At 43.4% G+C, this 23,932-nt stretch overlaps 1 protein-coding gene across 1 annotated transcript in view; it reads right to left on the bottom strand.

Annotated features, from left to right (window-relative positions):
* The window catches only part of CDH1 (cadherin 1), a 71,883-nt gene that overhangs the window by 6,583 nt on the left and 41,368 nt on the right, over window positions 1-23,932 (bottom strand). The window contains exons 3-11 of the mRNA XM_027978118.2: window positions 17,874-18,097; window positions 13,721-13,864; window positions 13,440-13,595; window positions 12,336-12,480; window positions 10,611-10,786; window positions 10,209-10,337; window positions 8,561-8,743; window positions 6,614-6,858; window positions 1,579-1,724 (exon numbers count right to left, since the gene is read on the bottom strand). Coding sequence (XP_027833919.1) covers window positions 1,579-1,724; window positions 6,614-6,858; window positions 8,561-8,743; window positions 10,209-10,337; window positions 10,611-10,786; window positions 12,336-12,480; window positions 13,440-13,595; window positions 13,721-13,864; window positions 17,874-18,097 — 1,548 coding nt within the window. The remainder of the gene's footprint in view (window positions 1-1,578; window positions 1,725-6,613; window positions 6,859-8,560; window positions 8,744-10,208; window positions 10,338-10,610; window positions 10,787-12,335; window positions 12,481-13,439; window positions 13,596-13,720; window positions 13,865-17,873; window positions 18,098-23,932) is intronic.

Raw genomic sequence — 23,932 nt, 5'->3', positions numbered from 1 at the left:
ATCTAGATCCCACATGCCACAATTAAAAACCTGCATGCCACAAGGAAGATTGAAGAGCCTACATGCGGAAACTAAGACCTGATGCAGCCAAATAAATAAATTAAAGAAAAAAAAATCCTCATGGCCCCCTACTCATTCATTCACTGTCTCTGAACTTCTAAGGCTTTTAGGGTCATTATCACAGAGTTGAACCTTTTAAAATCACTGCAAATCAATTTTCAAACAAAATTTGGAGATCTGTACATATTTCTGTTTGTATTTCTTTCACATCCTGACATAGCACTTGGTAATACAAAAGGAAGGTCCTCAAGGAATCATAGAGGAAAAAAGCCCAGAGGAATATATCTCAAATCCATAAATATTTATACCTGGGTGGCTATAGTGATTTTTTTTTTAACCTCTTAAAAAAACTGTGAATTAAAGAAATTTATCATTTTAACCATTTTTAAAATGTACAGTTCAATAGTGTTGGTATAATCACATGCTGTGAAACAGCTCTCCATAACTTTATCTCACAAAACTGAATTCTGTACCCACTAAACAATTTCTTATTTCCCCTTCCAGTTCCTGGGAACCACCATTCTACTTTGTTTCTATGAATCTGACCACATTAAAATCTCATCTAAGTGGAATCACACAGTATTTGTCATTTTGTGACTGGTTTATTTCACTAAGCACAATGTCCATTGGGGAGAGAGAGGGAAAGGGACTTAACCAGAGGAATTAGCAGTTCTCTTTAACAGTGATTCTGCTTCTGAATATGTATCTGAGGGAAACACTTGCCCCCAGAGGCATGTACAAGGATGTTTACTATCATTCACAGAAATAATGGAGAACTGGAAACAACCCTGGGGTTTTTTTATGTGCAAACAGTTAAATTATGCTATATCCACATAGGACTTCCCTGGTAGCTCAGCTGGTAAAGAATCATCCGCGTAACATTTTACTGAAAAGAGGCAGATCTATAATGTGCCAAGATAGATCTCTGCGTCTTCAAGGCATATGTTCAAGAGAAAAAAAATTAAACACACATATGATAATGGGGTTTTTTGGTAATAAAAACAAAAATAGGCTATAAATCAGACAGCAGTTTTATAATAAACCAATTTCCATATATATATAAATATATTTGAATACACAGAGTCTGGAAGGAGCCACGCTTCACTAATGGTGATGATAATACAAATAAATGGCAGTCCTTACAGAGCATAGAATAGGTTAGCAGGCACTCTTCCAAACACTTCTACGTAAATTTAAGCTAGATAGGGTATTATCATTTTGTCAGATAAAAGAGGTAAGAGACATAAAAATTAGGTAATAAGTTCAAGTTCACACAGGTATTAAGCTTTGGTCCTAGGATCTAAGCCCAGGCTGTCGGGCTCCCATGGGGTTACAGAGCGAGTGGTAAAAAGGAACTTCTGCTTGACCTAAATTCTGTGCACTTTCAACAATTCTTTTGAGAATGCTTTAAGAATGAAAGAAAAAGAAAGAACTCATGCCTCCAAAAGGACAGGGGCAAGGAGGTAAGCTATTTAGGAGCGGGAGACGGCAAACACTCGATGGTAAGGGCGTCCTCACCGTTGTCAGTGGCTATGATGAGGGCTGTGTACGTGCTGTTCTTCACATGCTCTACATCCTCTCTGTCCAACTCAGCCCGAGTGGAAATGGCACCCGTTTCCGGATTAATCTCCAGCCAGTTGGCAGCGTCCCTCCAAATCCGATACCTGGAAAGACACAAGCTCTGATTTAGAACAGGAACAGCAAACAGCAGATAGCTGAAGAAGGTGAAGGTTCCTCGTTGTTGATATATACTTTGCTTCCCTATTTCATTAAAAAAAAAAAAAAAAAAAACACATCTATAGGAATTCTACCAGAAAGGTTTGAGGACCATCCACGTACCCTTCACCCAGATTCACCCATTGCCAGTATTTTGCTGTATACATAAGTGGATGCCCACATAGACATAAACTCTTGTTTGGCTAAACCATTTGCGAACAAGTTGCAGACACCATATTCCTTTACTGATGAATACCTCAGTTTGTTTTCTCCTAATAACAGAGGCATTCTCTTATATAACTATAATTTGATTTTCAATTTCAGGAAACATCACTTCATACATGGTACATATTCAAACTGTCAGCTTCCTCAGAACTGTCCTTCACAGCATCCCCACTCACCCCTGCCCAATTCAGAATCTAATCCAGGACTGGACACAGCATTTAAATGTCAGATTTCTTTCTTTTCTTTATAAACAGTTTGTGGCCATGTTTTTCATTTTATTTTTAATTTATTTACTTCGCTGCTCCAGGTCTTAGTTGTGGCACTCGGGATCTTTCGTTGCGGTGTGTGGACTCTCTAGTCGTGGTGTGCAGGCTCATTAGTTGTGGTACTTGGGCTTAGCTGCTCTGCATGTGCCAAGCAGGATCTTAGTTCCCCAACCAGGAACTGAACCCATGTTTCCTGCATTGCAAGGCTGATTCTTAACTACTGGACCACCAAGGAAGTCCCAGACATCAGATTTCTTTAGTTTCTCTCAGCCCAGCTCCCAGAGGGTACAATAGTTCTCAACTGGTCACAATATGGCACCTAGCATCCCTGCCATGAGCATTTGGAGATCTGTGTTGACACAGTGACCTGGAGATATGTTGCACTATTGGCATTTAATGGGAAGTACCAGGGAGGGTAAAGTTCCTTCTGGTCTTACACAGTCAAAAATAAATAAATAAATAAATAAATAAATAAAAATGCCAAGAAGATCTTGTTAAGCAGCATCTTATTAGGAATACCAGAATCAGAAGAAACATAAGCATGAAAAACAGATACACTGCCCAGTTACCTATCGAGGTCATGGAAAGGCCCAGAAAGGGAAATAAAGAAACTGAAGGAGGAAAGGGTCCTGGATAATCGTGGACTTATCCTCAGGACCTAAAAAGTGCACAGCAATGAACTACATATACAGAGCGGTCTTTATTCCAGGGGTAAGGGTCTCTGCAAACATTATTAAGACTTGGTCCTTTAACTTGCCCCAAATAGATGCTTTGAACATCTGTTTCGCTACCACAAACTAAAATATTAACATAGCCTGGAAAACATAGAATCCAAGGCTTTACTTCCAAAACAAAAATCCTATAGTATCATGTCACTAACACACCTAGCAAAAATAATAAGTACTTAATAACATCTAGTCAAGGCTATGGTTTTCCCCGTGGTCATGTATGGATGTGAGAGTTGGACTGTGAAGAAGGCTGAGTGCCAAAGAATTGATGCTTTTGAACTGTGGTGTTGGGAAACACTCTTGAGAGTCCCTTGGACTGCAAGGAGATCCAACCAGTCCATTCTGAAGGAGATCAGCCCTGGGATTTCCTTGGAAGGAATGATGCTAAAGCTGAAACTCCAGTACTTTGGCCACCTCATGCGAAGAGTTGACTCATTGGAAAAGACTCTGATGCTGGGAGGGATTGGGGGCAGGAGGAGAAAAGGATGACAGAGGATAAGATGGCTGGATGGCATCACTGACTCGACGGATGTGAGTCTGAGTGAACTCCGGGAGTTGGTGATGGACAGGGAGGCCTGGCATGCTGCGATTCATGGGGTCGCAAAGAGTCGGACACGACTGATCGACTGAACTGAACTGAATGTCTATTCTATATGCAAGTTTCTCTATTTGCCTCAAGGCTGTTTTTTATAGTTGGATTGTTTAAATCTGTTTTCAAGCAGTCTACACATTACAGTTGGTTGATTTGTCTCTTAATTAATATCCTTAATCTATGGAAGATTAAGACCCTCACCTTTTTGACATTATTTGTTGAAGAAACCCAGTCATTGGACATAGAGCTCCCATGTTCTGTATTTGACTGACTGCTTCCTTGTGGCATTTAACTTGTTCATTCTCTGCATTGCATCTAAATCAGATCCTAAGGCTTGATTAGATTCTGTTTCAGCCTTTCTTGTCTCTCTCAAATATTTCTCACATTAAGTGGCACGTCGTATTGGGCTGTCCTTGCTTTTTCAGCAGATGTTGAAATCTATCAGGAGGTTTGGATGATCCCAGCTGAGTTCCTCCATTAAAAACTTCTCATTATCCTTAATCCCATTGCTTCTAGCAGCTGTGAGGATCACTATCTGAAACCTTTACCTGGTCCATCCTGTACTGAGCACACGCACAGTTTAAAGGTATTTATGAGTCATTCCAATCAGGGTGCCAGGATAACCATGTCCCAGGATAACCTCAAAAGTTGAGGTTGCACTTAAACTCTTTTTGTTCCATTTACATATAATAAGTTACAGACAATGATACTAGAATACAAACACCCCTCCCCTAAACATGAATATGCTCAGTTAATCACTAAGCCTGACTCTACTCTGGATTTGCATAACTTTTTCTTAGTAATTCAGAGCATTCGACAGTCTCCTCTAAAGTAAATATTAACTGACAGGAATCTCTCTCTGAGAAGAGGAAGTGGGCATACTGATCAAGGTCTCTGTTATCCCTGGAAACGTGCTGTTCCTAACAAGATCCAGACGTGCCACACTTGGATTTGTGCTTATAGTCCTCCCTTGGTGCTTCCACCATTGTTACACTGGAGCACCCAGCATGCAATCAGACCCAGCCCTCAAAAGAAGAAGAACGTTCTTTTTCAGACATGGCCACAAGGGCCTTGTTGTAGGTTGATTCATCTATGTGTTTTCAGCATCTGCGGCTGTGATTTACATTACAGAGGTATCTTCCAAGTTAGAGGAAAAAAAGAAACAGTAAGCTACTTTCAACACAATGCCATGTATATAAATTAAAACCACATTCCTTTTATACTTTGTGAGAGAAGCACAGTAAATCTACAATGGCTGACTATGGAGGAAATGGAAAAGGTGTGGGAAATGGGGGCAAAAGGCGGAAAAAAAAAAAAAAGGCCAGGGACTTCCTTGGTGGTTCAGTGGTTAAGAATCTGCCTTCCAATGCAAGCGACACAGTTCGATCCCTGGTTGGGAAACTAAGATCCCACATGCTGTGGAGCAACTAAATCCATGCACCCCAACTAGAGAAGCCCAGACAACACAGTGAAAGATTCCACGTATGATGTGTACGTGTGACTGAGTCCCTCCACTGTTCACCTCAAACTATCACAACACTGTTAATCAGCTATTCAGTGCAGTTCAGTCGCTCAGTGGTGTCCAACTCTTTGAGACCCCATGGATCACAGCACGCCAGGCCTCCCTATCCATCACCATCTCCCAGAGGTCACTCAGACTCACGTCCATCAAGTCAGTGATGCCATCCAGCCATCTCATCCTCGGTCGTCCCCTTCTCCTCCTGCCCTCAATCCCTCCCAGCATCAGAGTTTTTTCCAATGAGTCAACTCTTCGCATGAGGTGGCCAAAGTACCAGAGTTTCAGTTTTAGCATCATTCCTTCCAAAGAAATCCTAGGACTGATCTCCTTTAGAATGGACTGGTTGGATCTCCTTGCAGTCCAAGGGACTCTCCAGAGTCTTCTCCAACACCACAGTTCAAAAGCATCAATTCTTCAGCGCTCAGCTTTCTTCACAGTTCAACTCTCACATCCATACATGACTACTGGAAAAACCACAGCCTTGACTAGATAGACCTTTGTTGGCAAAGTAAAGTCTCTGCTTTTCAACATGCTATCTAGGTTGGTCATAACTTTCCTTCCAAGTAGTAAGCGTTTTTTAATTTCTTGACTGCACTCACCATCTGCAATGATTTTGGAGCCCCCCAAAATAAAGTCTGACACTGTTTCCACTGTTTCCCCATCTATTTCCTATGAAGTGATGGGACCAGATGCCATGATCTTCATTTTCTGAATGTTGAGCTTTAAGCCAACTTTTTCACTCTCCTCTTTCACTTTCATCAAGAGGCTTTTTAGTTCCTCTTCACTTTCTGCCATAAGGGTGGTATCTGCATATCTGAGGTTATTGATATTTCTCCCGGCAATCTTGATTCCAGCTTGTGCTTCTTCCAGCCCAGCGTTTCTCATGAGGTACTCTACATATAAGTCAAATAAGCAGGGTGACAATATATAGCCTTGACATACTCTTTTTCCTATTTGGAACCAGTCTGTTGTTCCATGTCCACTTCTAACTGTCACCTCTTGACCTACATATAGGTTTCTCAAGAGGCAGGTCAGGTGGTCTGGTATTCCATCTCTTTCAGAATTTTCCAGTTTATTGTGATCCACACAGTCAAAGGGTTTGGCATAGTCAATAAAGCAGAAATACATGTTTTTCTGGAACACTCTTGCTTTTTCCATGATCCAGTGGATATTAGCAATTTGATCTCTGGTTCCTCTGCTTTTTCTAAAACCAGCTAGAACATCTGGAAGTTCACAGTTCACGTATGGCTGTTAATCAGCTATACCCCAATACAAAATAAAAAGTTAAAAAAAAAAAAAGATTCCACATGTGCAACAAAGATCCTGTGTGTTGCAACTAAGACCTGATGCAGCCAAATAAATATTCAATAAATAAGCAAGTAAGTCAAACAAGATAAAGGTCTTACACAGACCAACAATGATACAATGTCACGAACAAAATAGTTTATACACATACATACGCACACAGTCAGTTGCTCCAAGTCTATGGAAAGCCTCTCACACTTACATGATCTTCTGTTCCATAAATGTGTCTGGCTCCCGGGCGGTATAGGATGTGATCTCCAGGCCTACGCCAAAGTCCTCAGGCACTTCCACTTTCTTTTGAGGAGGCACAAAGATGGGGGCTTCATTCACATCGATCACATCCACAGTGACTGTGGCTGTGGAAGTGGGGAGAGTGACTTCAAAGGGGGCCACATTCGTCACTGCCACGTACAGGATGTACTGCTGCTTGGCCTCAAAATCCAAGCCCTAAAGAACAGAAAAACCAAGTTTAAAAAAATACATTCTATCTTAAAAATAAAACACATTAAATCCTTTTTGGTTACCAATATTATCAGTGGTTCTGAAATCTGGCTGTAGTAAGAATTAACTTGAGGGACTTCCCTGCTGATTCAGTGGCAGAGGCTCTGAGCTCCCAGTGTAGGGAGCCTGGGTTTAATCTCTGATTAGGGAATGAGATCCTACATGGCACAGCTAAGACCCAGCACAGCCAAATAAACAAAAAATTTTTATAAAGGAAAATAATTAACTTGAGAACTTATTTTTTTGGCCATGCAGCTTGTGGGATGTTAGTTCCCCCATCAGGGACTGAACCTGGGGCCTTGGCAGTGACAGCACAGAATCCTATGCACTGGACTGCCAAGAAATTCCCTTGAGAACTTTTAAAGAAAACCAATGCCTGGGTCCTAACCCGAGAGCCAGTGAACAGGAATCTCTGAGGCTGGGGTCTGAACTCTGGTATTTTTAAAAAGCTCCCAATGACTAATATGCAACTGATTCACGGTGAGGTCCCCAGGAAAAGAATAAAGATGAACTACATGAAATCTGAAATGGGAAGCCTCTGTTAAACATAGCCCACTGAGTCATTTATTAATCCAAGAGTAGGAAGAATGTTCACATCCTATGCTGACAAGCTGTTTGTGTGGCAGCAGAAAGACAGACAACCCTGCCTGGCCATGTCTTTAAACCCAGTAAGTTTAATGGCAAAAACATCAAGTTCAGAATTTGAGCCAAATTCTGGCCAGGACATTTCCTAGCTGTGTGATTTAAGCAATTTAACCTCAGGGTCTGTTTCCACATATTAACATGTAGGAAAAGAAACTATCTCACAGAGGCACTGTAAGGAATAAACTGGAACTTTTATGAAGGACCTTGCACATGAAAGGAACTCAAATTACTACCTTCTTTCTGTTTTTTGACAGAATAACATGAGAAAACCTTGACATCAAATGTTAGTGGGAGGAAAGACTACATACTAAGTGATTCAGAAATGAAGCACCTCCTCACTTGCTCAAGGGGAGGTCAAACCTCTGGGGCTCATCTTGGGATTCGTTAACTTTCTGACTAACTTCAAGAAGGAAATCACTCAGCTTCTTAGGGTTTGAGTTTCCTAGACGTTTTCCACAGGCATATCTGTCCCACTTCTAAAGTCATCTGGCAAAATAGTAGTAACCATAAACCATTTTTCTTCCCATCAGCAAAACAGTTGTGGGGCAAATGTTTCAGAGAAAGAGTGTGTTAAAAGAGACGGATATGTATGGCTAAGTCTCTTCGCTGTTCACCTGAAGCCAGCTATACCCCAATACAAAATAAACAGCTTTTAAAAAAACTGTATTTTTAAAAATGGTATTTCCTGGTAGTCCAGTGAGTCCTAGGCTCTCACTGCCAAGGGCCCAGGTTCAATCCCCAATCAGGGAACTAAAATCCCACAAGTCATGAGGTGTGGAAAAACAAAAAACGGCAAAAACATTTAGGGTGCTATGTAGGAGATTCCTGACTTCCCACATGAATCTGAAGAGTCACTGCAAACCCCAAATGGTCCACTGGCAACTGGGAGAGCCATCTACCCCCACTCCACCCAGGCCACACCAGGCTATACTGGAGAAGGCATCAGGGACAAGGGTCATTGGCTGGGTGGTCAATTTCTGCATCTTGCAGGAACCATACAAACCTTAGCTGTTTTCAGAGTGCCTTCATTGGTGACTGGGTCTGTGATGACGATAAATTGTTTCTCATTATCGTTTAATACTGTGTAAACAGCCTCCCATGCCGGGGTGTTGGGAACGTCGGCATCGGTCACTGTGAGTGTGGTGATGGCCACGTTAGCCTCGTTCTCAGGCACTGACCCCGTGTACTGAGGAGCAAAGGAGAAGATGGGTCACTTAGGATGTACTCAGTCAGACCCAGCAGTGGAGCCAGGACTCAGGGGTCTAAAGGAGTCCTTTCTTGAGTCCAAACTTTGAGAAGAGTCTGGCAGAAGTGCCCACTCTACCAGCACGATCCTTATTTTCTGTCAGTGGAGCAGCCAGCACTTAGGTGCCCTGTGGGTACCTGAAAGAGCCAAGGCCCTGCCCGTGCACACCCCTCAGCACACTCTGGCCCAGTTGCTGACACTGTCGTTTATCCCCTACTCCCCTCTGCTCCCATCGCTCTCAGTGGTACCAGTAATTTTCATAAAAGTCTGGTCATTATAACCTCCTGCCCTTTGATAACATCCCACTGCACTTAGGATACATCCTGAAATTCTAAATTCATTTCACAAGGTTCTGGAGGAGGCAGTTTCATTTGGCTCACTACACTATTTTTCAGTTCTTGCTATGCAGCAAGCTTTCTCTTGATTCGGGGCATCAGACCGTCTGTCCAAAGCTTCTCTTGAACTCGTAAAGCCTAGGCTAGAGTGGCAGACACTGCTGTCTACTGAAGATCTATTTTCCTCTTCTTCTCTAACATTAATACATGATTGATGGCAGCAACATGCCCAGATAAAATACTGTATTTCCAGTGTTCCTTTGCAGACAGCAGTAGCTAATGAGAGATAAATGAAATTTATGGGATGGGTCTTCACAGAAATAATAAAACTTGACTTAGCATCAAAGTCGTAGGTACCTCTCAACTTTGCCTTCTTTCTGAAGAAACCACAGACATAGCTGGAGCTCCATGTGCCATCTTGGGCCACAAAGTGACACTGGGGATAGAATCCATGCACCAAGGATGGAGGGAGACTGGATAAAGGAGGCTTGGTTTCTATTGACAGAGTGGACTATGTACCTCTGAGTCTTTTAAAGTGTAGAAAAAGGCAATCCTATTTGTTTAAACTGTTAATAGTCAAATCCCTCTTATTAACCATTAAGCTGATTTCTAAGGAACACAACAAGGTTTCAGGTTCTCAGTACCTTCTTCTTGACTGCATTTACTAAAATTACACACAATTATTAGTTGTCTAATGTCTCCCTAGCTAGACTCTAAGCTCCATGAGAACAGAATGATGGTCTGCTGTGTTTGTGATAATATGCCCAGTGTCTAAGACAGTGCCTGGTATAAACCCAGAGGATATTTATTCAATAGATAAAACCTGGTAAGATCTGCTACTAAGATGCCCAATATGAGGACATGGATTCAGGAGGTGCATTTTGCAGCTTCAGAAACCTAGGCCAACAGGCATCAGGCTGACGATGACAGACAACTGGCACCTCAACTTGCTTGTTCTTTAGCTTGAAGTTGAATGGTCTGGGAAAAGTTACCTAAGGGTTCACCCCTGAGATACTGGGAAACAACCAAGGACCTTTCTTTGGAGACTGTCTAAGAAGGGGCAGGGTTACCGTGGTCGGGTCGAATCTGGGAGCATTATCATTGGTGTCCAGGACTGTGATCACGGCCGTTGCAGTTGTGCTCAAGCCTTCGCCATTAAGGTCTGCTGCTTGGACCATCAGGGTGTATGTGGGAAAACTCTGCAGAGATCGAACACAGCCGAGTCAGGACCCACAGCTACATCAGATCCCACCCAGCTCCCAGCAGAGAAACAGATTACTTTTTCATCTGCTTAAATACCAATAACTCCACCTGCCTGCCTGGCCTCAAATCTCTAGACAAACTCTGAGATGCAAAGTTCAGACCATCACCATGCTAAATGGTGACCAGCCTTGGCAGAGTTTTACATCATCCAGGAAATGGAGTTAACATTATTTGCCCTCCACACCCTCTGGATCCTCCTGACCCCTGACCTCACGGTCCAGCCCGGTGGTGAGCACACTGATGACGCCTGTTTCCTTGTTGATGGTGAACATTTTGTTGTGTGGCAGCATGGGCTCTTGGGCTAGGATTTTGTAACCGATGGCAGCATTGTGGGTGTTCACGTCATCATCTATATCTGTGGCTGTGACCTGCATCACAGAGGTTCCTGGAAGCAAAGAAGATTCGTTTCCAAAATTCTGACCAAAGTGCTTAGTGGAGGAAGAAAGCATTCTACCAAATGAATGAATGGTGTTCCCAGAACCCACCTGGTTCAACTGAAACATTTTTGCTCTGTCTCATACACTAAATGAATAGTGCATAAGAGAGGAAAAACCCCAGAAATTGCCACAATTCGCTTCCTAGCCACATTTCCGCCTGAGAGAATGGTCATCTAAGATCACTGCCTTCAAGGTGGAAGGAAATATTGATAACGTTCATGACAAATAACTCTTTAAGAATCAATAGGCAGGGAATTCTCTAGTTGTCCAGTGGTTAGGACTGTGTGCTCTCACTTCCAAGGGCCTAGGTTGAATCTCTGGTTGGGGAAGTAAAAGTCCCAAAACCGAACAGTGGGGTGGGGAGGGGTGGCAGAGGGTGGGGAGAAGGAGAGAACCAATAGACGAAAGACAAAAAGCCCAAGAGAAAAAAAAAAGGGCAAAAGACTTGAACATTTAAGTTGTAAAGAAACCCAAATGGTCAGCAAACATATGATGCTTCTTTACTCCATTAATAATCATAGAAATGCCATTTTACATTACACTGATATATAATCATATACTCAACAGACTGGCCAAAAAGAAGTCTTACAATTCCATGAGGTATATTGCTGGTAGGAGTGTAAATTGGTTCAACCACCTTAGAAAACTGTTTGTCACCGTGTAGAAAAGTAAGCAAAACTCACAAGGTGTTACCCAGCATTAAGTACACACATCAGAAGATGAATGAAAGTAAGGGAATGATTATCACAAAAGTCAGAGTGAAAGTTGCTCAGTTATGTCTGACTCTTTGTGACCCCATGGACTGAACAGTCTATGGACTTCTCCAGGCCAGAATACTAGAGTGGGTAGCCTTTCCCTTCTCCAAGGGATCTTCCCAACACAGGTCTCCTGCGTTGCAGGCGGATTCTTTACCAGCTGAGTCACAAGGGAAGCCTATAAAGGTCAGGGTAGTGGCTGCCTTTAGGGGACAGAGAGAAAAATGTGATCAGGAAGGGACTGTACAGGGGCCGTAAACTCTTAACAAGATCTGTTAACTTTTCTTGGCTGCGCAGCATGGGGAATCTTTAGTTCCCCAACCAAGGTTTGAACTCACACTCCCTGCATTGGAAGTGTGGAGTCTAAACCACTGGACTACCAGGGAAGTCCCCAAGGATCTATTTCTTAATCAGGGAAGGCTATTCTTAAACTGCTCTGTATTTGTTTATTTATTTAGCTGCCCCAAGTCTTAGCTGTGGCATGTGGGATCTCTGGAGTATGGAGTCTTAGCCACTGGACCACCAGGCAAGTCCAAATTGCTCCTTCCTTAAACTGCTCTTGGACATTTTCTACATGTTTCTGTCAGGAGGATATTTTACACACACACACTATCTTCCAAAGAAGTTCTGCGCCTATGAAAGGCCTGACCCCAAATGCCAGCCCCAACACTTGGGGAAGGGGGGCGGTCCAAAGAATCTAAATTGTCTTGGTGGGTGTTGAGCTCCTCGTGGCTGGACACACCTGGAAGAGCGCCTTCCAGGACAGACCCCTTGAAGACCTCCTGGGTGAACTGGGGCTTGTTGTCATTCTGGTCGGTCACTGTGATCACGATCTCCATAGGCTCTTCAATGGCTTGTCCATTGGAAGATACGGCATGAGAGAAGAGCTGCAAGAGCCAAGTGAGGGTTACTCGGGAAGAGGACATGGGAGAAGGGGTCCGACCAGAGCAGTGTGGGCTCCACTGGGCCCCACTCCCTTCCACTCAAGTAAGGACTCCCCAGCACAGAGCTTATCCCACACACATGCTGCTGCTTCAGTGAGGTCATGGCACTGGTTAAGACTACAACATGGGAAGACGCATGGGCTGGAGAACACACCTACCAGGTCAAAGGCCCCATTGCCCACATGGGGGCTGAGGACCAGGGCTAGGAGATAAAGGTGGAAACCTGAGACTCTCTGACTTACTCCAAGCAGGGTCAGATCTACTCTGGACACTTGAGTCTAGGGTTTCCCCAAGACCTTTCTGCATTTGGCATCAAGGCATTACCTCCCAACGTCCCTGAGCTCACACTGCTCTCAAGGCCCAGAAATGATTTTTGTTCTCCAACATCATCACCATCCTCTGCCTTTATGTCATCATTGTTGTTTAGTAGCTAAGTTGTGTCTGACTCTTTGCAACCCCATGGACTGTAGTCTGCCAGGTTCCTCTATCCATGGGATTTCCCAGACAAGAATACTGGAGTGGGTTGTCATTTCCACCACCAGGGGATCTTCCTGACCCAGAAACTGAACCTATGTCTCCTGCACTGGCAGGCAGATTCTTTACCACTGAGCCAGCAAGGAAGCCCGTCTGCCTTTATGTCAGGGACTTTTAATCCCAAGAATAGGTTGACATCTTGGGTCTAAGATCATGTCTGATACCTCGAGACTCTCTCCAACTTTATTCCTAACAAAAACAGCCCCTAGTTTTTCCCAGGTTCTCCTGTCATTTCACCTTATTGACAGGTCTAGACGAGTCAAGCTCTTCAAACGTCCAGAGCATCTGATCTACGATCAACATGAATTGACCAAAATATTTTGGAAACATGTAACCCCATCATTAACAAGCTTCTAAGAGACACTCACAATGTACTTGGCAATGTGTTCTCTATCCAGAGGCTGTGTCACTTTTAACCATCCTGTTTCTCTTTCAATAATAAAAACACCGACAGGGGGTGTGTCAGCTCCTTGGCCAGTGATGCTGTAGAAAACTTGGGTTTCTTTCTCCCTGTTAGATTTGATCTGGAGACAAAGCAGAGAGAGATGAATGAGCAAGAAAGGATCCTGACACTGGTTGTTTCCCCTTTCTCTCCTAGGTCCTTCTCAGCCAAATTCCCTCCCAGAGAAGGAAGTACAGAAGGAAGTACCTGGACCAGCGACTTAGGAAATGGGCCTTTCTCATTTTCTGGGCAGCTGATGGGAGGAATGACCCAGTCTCTCTTCTGTCTCCGGAGACCATGGTGGGAGCCAGGAAATGTGAGCACTTCCGTCTGAGTTCCAGAGAGAGAGTCCTAAAAGGAAAGAAGGTGAGGAACAAAACAGGATCATTTAGGCGAGATGATACAGGCTGAACAGTTCAAACTACCCAAGAAGAATCTCCAGGCTTCTGAGAGGACGACATGGTTTCCATTTAGTAAAAAAGAAACAGCCAAAACAAAACCCAGTGAACCCTTTACCATATCACCAAGCTGGTTTCCTCTTTGGATCTTTCTTGGTGTCCAGAGTTCAGGCAGTCATGCACATAAGATTTCCGGGTTTGAGGGTTTGATGTGATGTTACGAACTATATCACGTCCACATCTCACACCCGCGTTGTTTTGGGGTTGTTTTTTGTTTTTTGGCTGCATAGCATGCAGGATCTTAGTTCCCTGACCAGGAATTAAACCCTCACCCTCTGCAGTGGAAGCACAGAGTCTTAACCTGTGGACCACCGGAGAAGTCCCAACACTTGTCATTTTTAAAGGACATTCTGCCCCCAATGACTTAATATCAGAGCTTATGCAACAATTTGATATCCCAGTGTTTTAAAGTTTTTCTCTTAAATTTTTCCTAGGGATATAGGTCTCCGAAGTGGAGTTAGCCTACAGATTAAGTTTTAGGAACTGATGCTAATTTGTGATCAATACTAATCCCTTAATCTCACTGTGTTATTCTATTGGTTTGGTTGCCATTTGCTCTAACAGAAGTTGTTGGGATGGGAACCAAAAACGCCCTTTGAGACTCATATTGAACGGTTTTCATGTGCGATAAAGATAGCTTTATGCACACACAGCGAAATGAGATAGCTGAAGATGGAAGGAAAGATCTTCCAAATTGTTTAAGTGTTAAAGTGATGGCGGTAATACAGCACAGGTTTCAGAGGACAATTCCATCTGCCATCTCCCACACTGTCACTGATGCCTCTCTATGACGTGTGTGTCAAACCTTATTTCTTACCTTTAAAAATGTGATTCAAAATGCACAGGACAGACATGAAACATGACCAGTGCAGCAAAAAAAAAAAAGAATAGTGCTTGAAACAGTAAGTGCTCGACAAATGCTAACAAAGATGATGGTTGGACTGGTTAGAAAACAGAGTTATAGTTTTAATGAAATGGAATTTGAGGTATGACCTCAACACAGGAACAAATATTAAACTGATTCTTGATACTGTATCTTAAGCCAAAAATGACCATCTTGCACAGCCATGGTGAACAAACAAACCTTGGTGTATGAATGCAAATTCATTTGCCATAATGAAGAGGAAGGCAAAGAGCATACTTTGCTGACATCAAGATTACAGAACATTTCCAGAGAATGATAATAAATAATGATGAACACTATGCTGGCAAAACATAACATTAATATCTTTATGTGTGAAATTGTTTTTTTTTTTTTTAAAAAAAGATATTTATTCATTTATTTAGCTGTGTCATGCAGCTTGCAGGATCTTAGTTCCATGACCAAGGATTGAACCTGGGATCTTGCCAACCCAGAATCCTAACGACTAGGCCACCAGGGAACTCCCATCATGTGTGAAATTAAAGGGAATCATGCTTAAGCATAAACAAACTGAACATAGGATCCATCCCTCAGGAAAAAAGGATACCAGACCAGAAAACTTATCCAACCTAAGAGAAAGAACTGGAAAGTTAGATCTATTTATAGTCTTCCCCCAGCTTTGTTGAGGTATAACTGACAAAATAAAAAATTGTTTCTATTTAAGGTATACCATGTGATGTTTTGATATAAATATATAGGATCTATTCTTATATGAATGAAGAGAGGTAAGATTATCACCCCTTCCAATGTAGGGTCACCTGGCACCACAGGAGTGCTTTGAACTAGAGACAAACCAAAGTCAACCTCAAACCAGTTGTGGCAGACTTGTCACCTTACCATCCAGGTTTCCCTGGTGGCTCAGATGGTAAAGAATCCACCTGCAATGTGGGGGACCTGGGTTCGATGCCTGGGTTGGGGAGATCCCCTGGAGAAGGTAATGGCTACCCACTCCAGTATTCTTGCCTGAAGAATTCCATGGACAGAGGAGTCTGGCAGGTTACAGTCCATAGGGTCACAAAAAGTCAGACACAACTGAGAGATTTTCACTTTCACTCAATATCTATTCTTTTTTAAACACAAAAATTTCTTTCCCTATCTTTCTCCCACGCTTTCTCTTGAGATTATATATATAATCCAACAATGTACCCAAGTAAACTACATTTCCTGCACTACATCTGTTGCTAGGTGTGACCACGAAGCCAAGTTCTGACTAACGAGGTGTAAGAGGAAATACTACTTCAAAATGCCACAAAGCCTTCTTTAAAACGTGGACAACTAAGTGATACATTTTGGGGCTTCATCCCGTTCAACTTCCTACTGTCCAGAGGAAAGATGTGATGACTGGAGCTCCAGCAGCCATCTTGGACCATGCGGTATCATTGAGGACAGAAGCCATATATGTGCTAAGGTTGACAGAATAAAAAAGAAAGAACCTAGCCTCCTGATGACTGCAAGAGTCTCAATAATGGTCACAAGTTACAACTGAATAGCCTAAACTTGAAAGGCAAATACCGTTTCACATAAACCACTGCAATGTGTGCTTTTCTATAATATGTATTTGAACCTAATCATGAAGGCAGAAGGCAAAGGTGGAGAAGCAAAGTTGAAAGACCAACTTCGTTTCCATCTTTGGCTCACAAGAGGCCTCCATGCACCACTATCTAGCAAGAACTTACCAGATAGGACCAACATGAATGATGGCATCAGTTGGAGACTTGAGTCAGGAAGCTATGTTACTTCATTTCTACTAAGTTCCCCATTTTTCTGGCCTGTCCAATTACATCAGAGAGGAAAAAAAAAGATCTCCCAGGAGTATTAAATTCCTAGAATCTCAGCAGTCTTCAGGGAGAAAAACTAGAGCCAGCCTGAATGACCTTGGCACTTACAACACTTCTACACTCCCAGGATACAACTACAATAGCCCCCTAGAGAGACGTTCAATAGGAAGCACCATGGGAGCAGTTTAGAAACTGGCAAAGGCATCTGGCTTTGGGTAACAATTTCAGAAACATTCTTGTCAAGAACCTGGGCAGACTTATATCCTTTTATCTGTGGCCAATCCACCTCACTCTGGGCTCCTGCTATGTGCCAGACCCAAGGGCCAGGCATTGCAAATTCAGTGGGGAAGGAGCTCGTGGAGATTACAATCCAATCAGGCCAAAGATTCATAGTGATTCCTCCCCTTCTTTGCCAAGACCCTCCCCACTAGAGACATGAAGGGCAAAATGACCAGAAAACTGACTTTGTGTAAATTCTTCCTCCAGGTAGAGAATGAGCAGAAAAGTTAAAAATGACTGACTATTTGATATATGCCTTCCATAGTTACAGCATCTTACAAGTATTAATTTATATAGTCAGTATCATCTCCATTTTACAGATAAATTCAAGCACAGACAGATTAAATAACTCCCCCATGGCACTTCCCGGTGGTCCAGTGACTAAGACTCTGTGTTCCCAATGCAGGGGGCCCAGGTCAGGGAACTAGATCCCACATGCTGCAACTAAAAGTTCGCATGCTGCATACAACTAAACATCTCAAGTGCCACAGTTAAGACCTGGCACAGTCAATAAATAAATAATTAAAAAGAAGTAACTCCCTAGCGGAAGGGCTGGTACTCAATCCCAGACAGAATCCATGCCCTTACCCTTATTCTACACTATCTGCAGAAATAAGGTAGTGTATCTTGCCATCAGCCTAGCAACAACAACAACAACAAATCAACAGCAAGTTCAGTTGGAATGCAGCTATTTTACATCCCATCCCTCTACCCCCAGGGGGCACTGGCAGTGTCTGGAGGCAATTTTGATTGTCACAGCTGGCAGTGTTACTAGTTTCTAGCAGTTAAGACCAGGGATGCTGCTAAACCTCACAGAGCGCAGAGGACATCCCCATAATCCCCATAGAAATTATCCAGCTCCAAATGTAAATTAAGCAGCAGGCTAAAATAATAGCGAACTTCCAAGAAACACTCCGACTTACATGATGACGGTGGTGGTGATGGTGGTGCGCTGATACCGTCAGTGTCACTTTGGTGGAGAGCTTCCTGTGGGTGGAGTCCCAGGCATGGACAAGAAAACTTAGCTCTGGACGATGAAGGTGTACAGGCCGTTTGACTGTAACCAGGCCATCTGTGTGCACTTTGAATCGGGTGTCGTCAGAAACATAGACTGTCCTTGGTAGGCCAGTACATCCTTCAAAACTCACTGCAGGGCATAAATGACAGTGATTAGAAACCTGGGGAGATGAAACAGCATTCCTTTTCTAGAGACTGAACTTCATTCACCCACTAAAAGTCTAACTCACACAAAACAGGCACAAGGAAAACAAACCAGAGTCTGGTGACAAACGGCCAAGATGACAAAGTAGCAGGTGCCACCTTCACGAGCCCAGGGCGATTTAACTCTGGTGACTCTTTTCTCATCCACTTGGAGACTGAGAATGATAACCTGCCTAGAAAGTAGCTTCTCCTTTTCGGTAACAAAAAAGGGCCTCTCCTTCAGACGACTCCTGATTATGTGAAAAATAACTGAGACAGAATACCTATTGAGTCCAAAAGTTAGAGACTGAGGTACAGTGAGATACTATGGATTAACGACATCTAAATAAAGTGTAGGGACTTCCCTGGCAGTCCAGTGGTTAAACAATCTGACTTCCAGTGCAGGGGATGCAGGTTCAATCCCTGGTTGGGAAACGAAGATCCCACATGCCGCAGGGTAGCTATGCCCACAGCTACTGAGCCCTCATGCCTCAACAAAGAGCCCATGCAGCCAAAATCAAAAATAAATAGATAAATAAGCAAACAGTTTACATTTCAATAAACAGTGGCAGATAATGAGAGGAAGCCAGCAGGACATAATCGTTAAGAGTAAGGGCTTGGGAAAATTTTTTAACCTCAGCCTCTTCATCAGGCTTCCCTGTGGCTCAGCTGGTAAAGAATGCACCTACAATGCGGGACATCTGGGTTTGATTCCTGGGTTGGGAAGATCCCCTGGAGAAGGGAACAGCTAACCACTCAAGTATTCTGACCTGGAGAATTCCATGGACAGAGGAACCTGGCAGACTACAGTCTAAGGGGTTGCAAAGAGTCAGACACGACCGAGTGACTTTCTTTTCTTCATGTTCAAAATGAGGATAATCATAGTGCTCACTCTTCAAACATGGTCTTATTTACGTAGGGCTCAAGTCCCAGCTCTGCTTATTAGCTCTGAGACCTTGGGCACATCACTGAATCTCTCGATGCTCCAGTTTACCCAACTGCAGAATGAACGTATTTGACAACAGCAGCTTCTTAGGGTTGTTTTAAGATACCCAGAACAGTGCCTGGCACATACTAGATACTTCATTTATTCAGTATTCCACAAAAGACATTGATAACGGCAGATATGCATTTAGAACTGATTACATGCTTATTTTCTGAGGCATTGAGAAGTAAAGCCTGCCTGCAATCTGAGATCACCCAGTGGAGAATCTCATCACTCTCAGGGGAGACAGTGAAGATTTCACAGGAAAATCTTCAACCTGATCATACAGTGCAGTGAGAGAAATGCAAAAGACAGAGAGGACTACTTGGATGAGGGAACTTAGGATCAGTGGCTTAGAGACAAGGCTGCTTAAAACTTTACAGTCATTAAAGTATTAAAACTCAAAAAGTATTAATACCCAATGCTGGAGAAGCTGTGGTGAAAAGTGTCTGCATTAAACATCAGAGTCCTAAAGGACTCATCTAACAAGTTTCCATCAAATAATTTGTCAGACATTGTGCTGGACAATAAGGACAAAATTGTGAATAGACAGGCAAGGCACCTGCTTGCATTGAGCTTATACTAAATTGTGAAAAGAGATGGACACATAACAAAACTGAATCTCAGGTAATGACAAATGCTAGACATAAAGGAATTTAAAAAGAGGATAAAATAAGAGTGACGGGGGGAATAAGAGTGATGAAGTATGCTGAGTGTATAACTTTTACTGGATGTGAAAGCTGGCCTCTCTGAAGTTGTACGTGTTTGAGCTGAGACCTATAAGGAGTCAGCCTTATAGAAATCTTGGCTCAAGAGCCTTCCAGGCAGAAGGAAGAGTCGAAGAAAATTCCTTCTGGGAAACTCAAATTATCTGTTCTCCCTTTCAAATAATTATCTCTCATTCCTCCAGTGCAATTTTTAGTTTTTCCAAGATATCTTTTATTTAAAAAATAGTTCTGTTCTTTTGCCTATTTTACATGGCTAAACTAAGCACAGCATAGACACTTCTACATGGACATGGATCAGGTCTCTGCCAGAAAGCCCTCAAGTCGGTTATCGTGTCTGGGCTGCAGTTTTCATTTGTTCCACTAGGGGGCGACCATTGTCAACTTTTCTGACACCAACAGCCCCACCCTTGCTAGAGAAAATAAGACCTTGTTAGGGGGCAGGAGGATAAGCATCATGATTACTCCCATTTTGTAGATGAAGAAACTGAGGCTCACAGAGGTTAAGACATTTGTTTGATCCCTATAACTAGTGAGCAGCAGAGTTGGGATGGCCCTTAATATGAGTAACCTAGTCTCAATCACTCCCTGAACCCTCCTTTGCCAGTTTGTTTAAAAAAAAAAAAAAAATCAAAACCATGCCACATGCCTACCCCCACCTTTTAGTCTGGTTCTACAACTGATTTCCCAAATTTGAAGGGGTTGGGGAGAGGTGAGCATGGCAAGGATTTTTAAAAATGACAGGAAGAGGTTGACAAGAAGAGCCTCAGAGTCTGTGACTGGAATGATTATATAAACCCAGATTCTGCCATGTTCTTGCAGAGTTACCCGACACAAAATGCTTAACCTCTCTGGGCTTCAGTTTTTTCTACTGGCACCTGAAGGATACCACCACTGACTGAGCCCACCTCTTCAGGGTTTTGTGAGATTAAATAAGACAGTGAATGTGATCACAACGTTCTCCCAACCACACCCCAGCAGAAACGATGGGGCCACTAGGCTGTATTTGGGGGGCTTGCCATATAATCAGGGAACAAGAGCCGCCCTCATTTTCCACACCGAATTCTGTTCCCCAGCCAGCCCAGACCTGGGCAGTGAGAGCTGGGATGAGCATGATTGGACTTGCCAAGCATGGCAGCCTGAAAAAATGAAAATGGTTTTGCAAATAACTTAATGCAAGGCTCTTAACCTGCTGTGGGGCATCTTGTCTTAATGGTGGCTAAGCCCTGCCCTGTGAGAAGTGACAGAAGTAGTGTACGCGCCGCAGGCAGGCCCAACCTGAATTTCCAGGTGCTCATTAAGGCCCATTATCTTTCTGCGCAACCTGAGCCTCTGGGCTGATTAGCCAGAAATTACAGAAAAGACTGAGGGGATCTCCAGTTCTGAGAAGGCTCTGGGAAGCTGGCTTCAACCCTGGCAAGGGCTGGACAGTGTCTCAGAGCCACAGGGAACACTAACACCAGCATGTAGGGGGAAACAAGACTGGCAAATCATAGAAAGCAGAAGATCCGTATATGAGGATTGGGTATATTTGAACATTTCTTTAAAAAAAAAAGTTTTGTTTTTTCTGTCTGCACTGCATGGCACGTCTTAGTTCCCTGACCAGGGATTGAACTCTCGCCCCTTGCAGTGGAAGAGTCTCAGCCACTGGACTGCCAGGGAAGTCCTACTTGAACATTTCTAAAATAAAAAGTTAAATAAAAAAGACAGCAAAGAACTAAGTATTAAATCAGCATGTTGTCCTTTCCTAAATCAGTCATTTGGTCACTTGGTTTCGAAACTAGATCCTAATGACAAGAGCCAAGAACCCACTGGCCATCTCTAAATGGGAAGATCTTTCCACAATAACACCATCACCACCATCAAAAACTAGATTCAACAGCTCCAACTACCTTTTATTCACTATTTTCTTAACATCTAAACATGTGAGAACTTTATGTGTCAGGTTCTATTCTAAGCACTTCACAAATACTAACTCATCTAATCCCAGAACTCTGTGAAGTTGCTGTCATCAGCATCCCCTTTTTATAGACGGGGAAACTGAGGCGTTACTAAGTGGCAGAGCCCGGACTGGGACTTAGGTATGTCTGAGAGTTCACGCTCCTGACCACTCTGCCTCTCTACAAGTCAGACTCTTGTCCTGTGCTCCTTACGTCCAGTTTTCTGATTGAATCCCCCACCCCAGGCCATCTTGTGGTGCAGGCATCACCAGTCCCATTTTCTATGCCCTGAATTAAAGGCTGGTGGGAGGAGGGGCCGGGCTGCCTGATCCCAGAGTGAGTGTTCTTCACTACTCTTCCCATTTACAAAATAGGGATGGAGTACTTCTTGGGTGGGGGCGGGGGGGGGGGGGCAAGAAAAAGAAAAAAGACATTCCAGAGCAGTTGGAATTCTACACAGCAGGAGGTTGACAGTAATTTGAGTGGAGGTGGAGGGAAGGTTGAAAGAGGAACAGTTGGAGGCATTTTTTAAAAACGTAAGTTCGTGAAACATTTTTGTATTGTATGGTATGTTACAATTACAGTGAGTCACTTTTTAAAACGACAAAGAGAAGAGTGAGGTAACAAGTACCTTTAGGGATTTCCCTCATCGTCCAGTGGCTAAAGACTCTGTGCTTCCAACCAAGAATTTGCATGCTGCATCAAAAGATCCCACAACTAAGACCTGGTGCAGCCGAGCCACCAAACAAATAAAATATATATGTGTGTATATTCTAAAAAGCATCTTCAGCACACTGTGACTCCTGTAAGTTGTCATTCATCCTACAAGTACCCCATTTTCTTGCGTATTTGGCAGAAGTAGTAGCTTAATCTGAGGACCCCTGGAAGAGATGCCTGAAGTCCAAATACAAATGAAACCCAAGTATATGAAAAGCTTTGTAGTCCTAGGGCAGCAACATTCTTTGCTTGGAATTGTGTCGTGCCACAAACAGTCCTGCCTGAAGGCTCCCGTTTCTTCTCTCACCCCCGCCCAACTGGAATGTGAGTGGGTAGGAACAAGACACTCTCCAAAGCCTCCATATATTTTAGGGAGATGTAAGGACCGGGCCTGCCATCAGATTCAGCTACCCATAGTTATTTGGTAAGGAGTGGGATCACCCGATCTCTCAGAAGCAACTATCTGCAAGTGGGGTTTTCCCCACAACACACACAAAGAGATGCCTTCTGGGATGTCTCCCTCTCCGCAAGAGGCATTTTCCATGGCTAACACCAGAGAACAATGCATTTATTTCAGGGACCACTGGAACAAAGCATCAGATGAGAAAATTTTACACGTGACCTCAAGGGCAAGATCATAAGCCTTCTGAGGCTCTTGGAGATCCTGGGGGCCACACTGCCATTGTGTACACCCAAACCAAGGGTTTCGGTTTTTAAACTTAAATACTCAAGATAGGGAACAAGAAGTCTTACTTGATGGACGAACGGAGCCCTGGGAGACAGACATGTACCGCCTGGCTGGGTAGGCCTTCACTTCGCTAGAGAGCCACAGTGTTTCCAACTCCAACCACAAAGCCCTAAATCTCCATGGGTACCACCACCTAGAAAGTTCCTTTCTAGGTTCCATTTTCTTTGATGGACTAGGTAACTGGAATGTTTTCCTTTGGTGGGTGTTCAAGAAATTACTAGCCATTCCAGGTTTAATAGGCACCCGTGCTCAGCAGAAAACGTAATTCAATGTTTGAAAAATGGGAGAGAAAGGATGATGAGGCCTCCGGTTTGTCCACACTCGGGCATTGTTGAGATTCAAGTTGTACCAGGAAGACTATCATTTTAGCCCCGATAAACCTCCAGTTATGTGTGCCCACTTGTTACTGAGAATTACGGGCAGTAACACCACCTAACAGCCTGACTAGCCATAGCAGCCTTGGTGGGTAGAGTCCAGCAGCCCCAGCTTCTAAATGAGGAAGTGGGCTCAGAAGTCTCAGTGAAGAGACTTGGCCAAGCCACCTAGCTATGAAGTGGCAGGGCCTGTGGTCTGACACCTCACCAGGACTTAACCACCAGGCAGCCTGCCTCCTCCTTTGATGAGCCATTTGTGAGACTGGTTGCTAGCTGAAAGGCCACAGGGAAGT

The sequence above is a fragment of the Ovis aries genome, chromosome 14, assembly GCF_016772045.2.
Source record: "Ovis aries strain OAR_USU_Benz2616 breed Rambouillet chromosome 14, ARS-UI_Ramb_v3.0, whole genome shotgun sequence".
In the NCBI taxonomy this organism is placed as follows: domain Eukaryota; kingdom Metazoa; phylum Chordata; class Mammalia; order Artiodactyla; family Bovidae; genus Ovis; species Ovis aries.
Note: the sequence above shows the minus strand (reverse complement) of the source record. Positions and strands in the feature narration are given on the sequence as shown.